The sequence below is a fragment of the Carassius auratus genome, unplaced genomic scaffold (genome assembly GCF_003368295.1).
Source record: "Carassius auratus strain Wakin unplaced genomic scaffold, ASM336829v1 scaf_tig00025653, whole genome shotgun sequence".
In the NCBI taxonomy this organism is placed as follows: Eukaryota; Metazoa; Chordata; class Actinopteri; order Cypriniformes; family Cyprinidae; genus Carassius; species Carassius auratus.
The window spans coordinates 248,747-255,798 of record NW_020525441.1 but is presented as its reverse complement, the minus strand read 5'-3'; the positions used below and the strand labels follow the sequence as shown (position 1 = coordinate 255,798).

Genomic DNA, 7,052 nt, shown 5'->3' with positions numbered 1-7,052 from the left:
TAATCAGTATAAGGCAGCAAAATTAAAACCGTTTGCAAGGTTTCAAATGTAAAGAAGTTATATGACTTTTTCTGACCTTATTATGGCCTCTTTGTTCTCAGGTTTAACGGCCCCAGTAAAACCACAGTTAATTATTTGATCATTCCATGCAGAGAGATCGGTTTCTTCTTCCTCCACCTGAAAACACAAAAACGTAAACTGTGGCAAATGGTGCTTGCGTAGAAATAAAGATTTTATGAAATCAGATTTTATTTGGAAAAAAATTACTACCTTTTTAATCAAATGATAAAGTTCAGCATCGTCCCACATCATCTATAGTTAGAGTTGATTCATCCAAGTCTCCAGATGAGAGATAATCAAAGCACCACCGGCCTCAAGAAACGGGGGGCAGGCCCACCCTGAGCGAGACTAACAGAAAACACTTCTCCAGCTGTCCTGAAAGAAAGAATACAAAGTAATATTTAGTTGTATGCAAAAATGACAACTGACATGTTACTACAATGTACAATATTACTAACCTAAAAAATCCCTTCTCCATATTACTTAGGGAGTAGATGGGGCTCTTCCCTCTCTGGTGTCCTCTGTGCTCAAAGAGGTGTTTCTCAATCTCACCAAATCAAATCTACAAACAAATGTACATGTTAAAAAAAGAATGTAATTTACTACATTGTACAATTATAAGCACATTAAAACATACCAAATCTCATAATGACTCGTGGTAACTGTTTATTGTTTTTTCTAAACTTTAAATTGTTACGATGAATATAAAAACCTAATAAGGCGATTGTGAACCTGACTTGCCTGAAAGAAATTCCTTACGAATGGCACCTGTGTCAACACCTGCTTCCCCCAAAAATGTTACACGCAAAGTATTGCCCGGGGTTCCTCTCTTTTGTCTTTGCCACTGCACCATAGCTCTTTGATAGAAGTCAGTTCGAGAAACACAGATCTTGAAATCCTTGCTGTCATCTACCCTACTTGCCAACAAACGCAATACATCATCTGGACTATAAAAACAGGAAAAAAGATTAGTAAAGAATTCTGATGTCTCAGGGTTGTTCAAATGCAATAAATAGACTGTACCATTTCATGTCTGGGCCTTGGTTTTGCTGTACAGGTGTGCCACACGGAGGACTGCTCTCATAATCCAGTGTCTGTAATGTACTGAGTATATACCCAATGGTTAGATTGACTTCTTATAAGTGTTATAACATGTTGTAAATGTTATAATACTTAAAACATGTTTTTAATACATAACCTTATTAAATGTCTGTAAATGAAATAACTTTTCAAATCATTAAAAATTACCTATCTCCACATACACTTGCATGCATGGGCAACTCTGTCTGTGAAAATGTGTCTAAACAAATGGGACACTGTCCCTCATCCTACAATGGCAAAAGGACAACTGATTAAGTATTATACAATAAAATCCCAATTAAAACAATTGGTTATTTCCAAACTCCAATCAAGTATTTTGTTTAATTGGTCACTTTAAATACTTTGGTCACCAAGTATTTTGCAAGATCTAAACAAGCACTGGCTGTTTCAGTTTTTTTAACTTTACAAAAAACATTCTTATTCAGTTCTAAATGTTCAGTAAATTGTATGGACTTCTAACGTGTGTAGTGTTTTAAAACTATAAAAATAGGGCATTCTTCTCAGCCAGTGTTATTTACCTCTTGCAAAAAAAAAAGGTCTTTATGTACCAATGAGAGACAGTATAATTACAATCAATTAATCAAAAGTACTTGACAATAAGGCACTACAAAGAAATTAACATTACCATTAGTAATAAAATCTTAACATGGCATCTAATTAATTTTACTAACTGCAACAGTCCTTATGCACTTATAAGCAAATTAAAAGCAAATGTATTTTGAATATATTAAAAACACAGCATTTTCATTTAGCTCACCTCAAAACTTGTGGTGGGTGTAGGAGAACAAGTTTGTATTGAAGTGGTGGGTGTGTGTATAGAAGCTGGGGCTGTAGGGGTAACTGCTCTGGTAATCTCACCAACTACTTTTACATCCTCATCATCATCTTCAGTAGTCTGAAATTACAAAATGAGATATATATTCTAACTAAAAGAAAACTTAACTGAAAAATGTTATAATAAATTCTACTAAAAAAATGTAATCGTGTAAACAACATACCTCATCATTAGCGGACTGTGTGCAGCCACCACAAGATTTAACATGCAAGTACAAAACTGGTAGTGGCATTGTGGTTTTACAAGTACGACACTCAACCTTTGGCATCTTCGCAAACTCTTCTGCTGAGAATGGCAGTGGATCAAGACATAACTCATCTTGAAGAGGGACCATATACAGTGCTGTTTTTCCAGCAGTGGTAGCCATTTTGAGAAGGCTGCCTGTATAACCCTCTGAGTCTGGAGGAACAAACAGTAAGCTTTCTTCTTCCATTCCCACCTGACAATTTAAAAACACATTAACAAATTCAAAAATAAAAGGTCTTTACTATATAATTGGGATTATACTGTAGCTAAAAAGAAAAAAAACAGTGCTTCCCATATTCTATTAACACTTCCCTGTGTACTACTATTAAAAAAGGATGTAGCATGGGATTTAAGGTTAGAATGCAAGGAGAAACGTTCAATTAATAACTCTACTCAGATATTCATGTTTGTGTCTGTTCTGGTTGACAGTACAGCATACCTGGTGCCTTATAAAGTAACCACCCTCCAGTAAGGGACTTCATCTTTGGAAATTCAGCTTCAAGGAGCTTGCATAACTCAAATAAACATGAAACAGAACAAGGGTTCTCAAACAACCATACACAGTAAAAACTAAATCTTTATCACATTGAAAATTTTACGTGCATTTGTTTGTAATTTTTATTCATACTTATTCACATTTTACTATATTTAAGCAAATTATGTTCATTCATCTCAGCATGCTTTGAAAGTGGAATATTACTTTGAAGTAGCAATTATTCGCAGGTTGATATAGAAATAATCCTGCTCTAAAATCAGGTGGCACAAACTAACAAATTAGATTGTACTATAAAATGAACTTACATCCGAATGGTTCACATTGGATGAAATTGTAATCACCCGTTTTCCTAGTCCGGCCTGGAGTAGTTCAAGCTCTTCAGAAGGTGTGGGTGAGGTGTCAGTGTTGCTGCTCATTAAATATATGGAAACAGCAAATGGTTTCCAAGGTGTGGCTTTCACATGTATTTGTTGATTTGGAGTTTTCTTCTTTGCTTTTTTAAACATCCCAGGAAAAGATCTACAAATAATAAAACAATGTTAATTATAATATTACACATTCAAAAGAGATTTGTTAAGATAATTAGATGTGGATGCGGCAACCTGGCCATATCCTGCTCTATTCGAGGCTGAGAAATAGCAGGAGGCTGCTGTCGTTGTTGTGGCTGCTGCTGCTGACCCTGAGCTGACTGAATCTGACCAAGGCTTTGGGTCAGAAGACCTATTAAATTCTGTGCAGCTGTACAGACATCTGAATATTCTCTCTGTTAAATATGTCATGACAACATCACATAGGATTATCTGGATCAGGTTTTTTAAACTCAGTTCCCGGAGGGCCACAGCTCTGCACAGTTTAGCTCAAACCCTAATCAAACATATCTGATTCAGCTAATCAAGATCTTCAGGATTACTAGAAACCTCCTAACAGGTGTGGGTTGGAGCTGGTTTGGGCTAAACTGTGCAGAGCTGTGGCCCTCCAGGAATTGAGTTTCACACAACTGATCTAGAATAAGTGCATTAACAATGTATCATAAACATCACAGCTTTTAAACATAGTCTATTGGGATGTGACCTACTGTATATAAATAAACTTGTTCGGAATCAGAAAGAGGTTTATTTCAAATTATTTTTGCACATTTGTTTTGTATTATTGGTTTTATTTAGAGTATATTTTGAGAGACACCTTTGGCATCGTTTATAGTCCATAATACAACTAGGGCGTGGAGAATGATTATTATAAATCATTAATTATAAAACAACGTGAAAGGTGTGCATATTGTGAGAAATGTACAGCCGCCGACACACTCGGCGATTAGCTAATTGACACTAACCGCATTAATTGATCTCTAACTTACTTAACTTGAGCAAACGCGTTGATACAGATAGTTACATATAGTTATCGGTCTATCTAGTGAACTTGAAGAAAGCGATCAATAATACATACCTGTGATCCATCACCCGCATGTCTCTGCTCCGCCATTTCGATCGATCCACTCGGTCAGGGCTCTGGGGCTCGCGCTGATGACGTAACAAGAAGGACGCGCCTTCGTCCCTTGTACACACCTCAACCTCTTGACCCCTCCCCCACGTCAAATCAGGGACACAAAGCGAGGCGCAAAGAAAAAATGAAGCGCAAAGGAAAGCTTGCACTGCAAAGGCACGGATGACTGAAACGCGGATTTAAAGGAGCAGCGCAAAGGGAAATGTGTTGCAAAGTTAATGCGGCTGAAGTTTTACTTTGCTAAACTTTATGTTTTCTCTCAGTGGTAGACCTTTCTTTTGCAGTTATTTTTTTTTACTTGCAAAAAAGCAATTTTTTTTCTCAATACTCTATTTTTATTTGCAAAACATATTTTTTTTTTTTGCAAACATATATTTTTTTTGCAAAACATATTTTTTGTTTGCAAAACATTGTTTTGTTTTGCAGATATATATGGCCCTATTTTGACTCGATAAATACACACACAGAATGGAGAAAAGTTTTTTGTGTAAATGCAGGTTTAAAGTCAACATGAAATAGCATTTGAAACCCAGTTTTGTTCCATAAGCTCTTGTACTTTAGAATGCAAGACTTGTTTTTATCCATGTTTAGATTGCAATGCATTGTGGGGAATCTGAAAAACAATCACTTAAGGAAGATTTTTGACCAGGACTATGCATTTTTATTATTTTATATTATTGCTGTGACTTTTCTCATATTAACCACCATTCAATTATTAAAAGTAACTACTAATTAAATATGTAAAAAAAAAATAGTAGAAAATAGTTTTTCTACTATTTCCACTTTCTATAATTTCGAACTTTTATCTTACCATTCTTAAAAAAAAAAAAATTATGACAAAGGAACCACAAGTTAATTCAACAGTTAAATATAAAAGATAAATATTAAAAATATAAAAATCACAGGAAAAAGAAAAAGTCAGTCTCAATTACCTTTTTTTTTTTTATTCTATGGTAGAAATAATCTTCCATACCACACAAACTAGACAAACATCAGAAAAGTAAATAAAAAAATAAAATAAATAAATAAAGGACAACATTTTCTTTCTCTAGATTGACATGAATCTCATGCATCTCATTCCTAATAAGAGTAGAAACTTATTAAAACACACAGAGACAGTTTTGCTTTCATGTTGACTTTGGACTTTGATCACATGAAACATGAGTGTGTGAGTGTGTGTGAGAGAGAGAGAGTGAGTGTGTGTGAGTGTGAATGAGTGAGAGAGAGTGTGAGGGAGTGTGAGAGAGAGTGAGTGTGAGTGTGTGTGTGTGTGTGTGTGTGAGTGTGTGTGTGAGTGTGAGGGAGTGTGAGTGTGTGTGTATGTGTGAGAGAGAGTGTGAGTGTGTGTGAGAGTGAGAGAGAGAGAGAGAGAGTAAGTGTGAGTGAGTGCATGCATGTGTTTCTGTGTGTGAATGTGTGTTTCCACATTCAGGAACATCCTCTGAACATCTGTTACATATGATACACACAGCAAATAAAGACATGAACATCATCATCTCTTACCGCAGCGGCTTCTCACTGAGCCAGTGCGCTTAAAACACAAACAAAAGCAAAAATTAACCTATATAGGGTTAAAACCAGTGGATGTAAAGAAGGAGTCATTTCAGAGATGATCTGGGTGTGTGTGTGTGTGTGTGTGTGTGTGTGTGTGTGTGTGTGTGTGTGTGTGTGTGTGTGTGTGTCATGTGAGCCAGACAACTGGAAAAACCACCACACAAAAGCCAAATGATCCCAAATTACTGTGTCGGCTGTTAATATTTACTGTACAGTTAATATGTAATGTACTGTTTGCTGATTATACATTCATAAATCAGGCTAGAGATAATCAGAAACATGAAGCGTGTGCTGAATCTCCTGTCATATATAACCTCACGCCGATTACATCACATTCAGCTGTTTATCAGTGATTTATTAATAATACTCAGACTCAAACTGCCAAAACCATTTCAGTTCACTAAAACCGGAACTAAAACTGAGATAAAAATACATAAGCCGTACAGAAACAGATAAAAAAAAAAATGACAAAAAGCACATAACAAAACTACTCAAATTTAAACTAGAATCAAAACTAAAAATACTGTTAAAATGCCCATTTCAAAATAATAATAAAAACTATAAATAATACTAAAATAACGCTGCAGACACTTTCAGCCAAAGCGGCTTTCAAATGAGGACACTTCTTTGTCAAATTTAGTTTCAGGCTGCTGAACCAATATTATTTTTTCCAAACGAATCTGATGCAATGTCTTATTTAATTTTTTTTTTTTTTTTTAATCCCCTTGGTTATGGGAATGTTAAGGAAACATTACATTGTATCATTTTGCAGACATTATTGGAATGTTACTTTCCGAACGTTCTGAAACAAGTAGTTACATTTAAGATCTGTTAGAACATCTAACTAAAACATGTCAGAAAAAAAATGATGCACAATGTATAAATAATGTTTTTGTGCTTATGTTTTTAAAGACCAATGAAAGACGTTGTCAAAAAGTTTCTGAGAACATTTCTATTATACTGACACATAAATGATGTTATTATAGATAGATAGATAGATAGATAGATAGATAGATAGATAGATAGATAGATAGATAGATAGATAGATAGATAGATAGATAGACGCACCGATCCTCAGGAACACCACCACACTGAACATTGACAGCAGTGTTGGAATCACGACGCCGAAGAATGTGTTGAGTTTGGGCGGCTGTTTAGCGGGGGTTCTCCGCCGGTCGGTGGCGGGGCTCCGGGGCTCGTGCTCATCTCTCCGGTGCTCTCCGGACTCGTTGACGCTGGCGGAGAGCCGGTAATGCAGCA

The 7,052-nt window shown here is 35.8% G+C and overlaps 1 protein-coding gene across 1 annotated transcript; it reads right to left on the bottom strand.

Annotated features, from left to right (window-relative positions):
* Positions 1-758: 758 nt before the first annotated feature.
* On the bottom strand, positions 759-2,401 carry LOC113078384 (uncharacterized). Its single transcript, XM_026250713.1, has 5 exons — positions 2,160-2,401; positions 1,919-2,056; positions 1,309-1,388; positions 1,084-1,164; positions 759-1,007 (listed from the first exon to the last, which is right to left on the bottom strand). Exons 1-5 carry the CDS (start codon positions 2,361-2,363, stop codon positions 773-775), a joined length of 738 nt encoding a protein of 245 aa, XP_026106498.1. The 5' UTR covers positions 2,364-2,401; the 3' UTR covers positions 759-772.
* Positions 2,402-7,052: the final 4,651 nt, after the last annotated feature.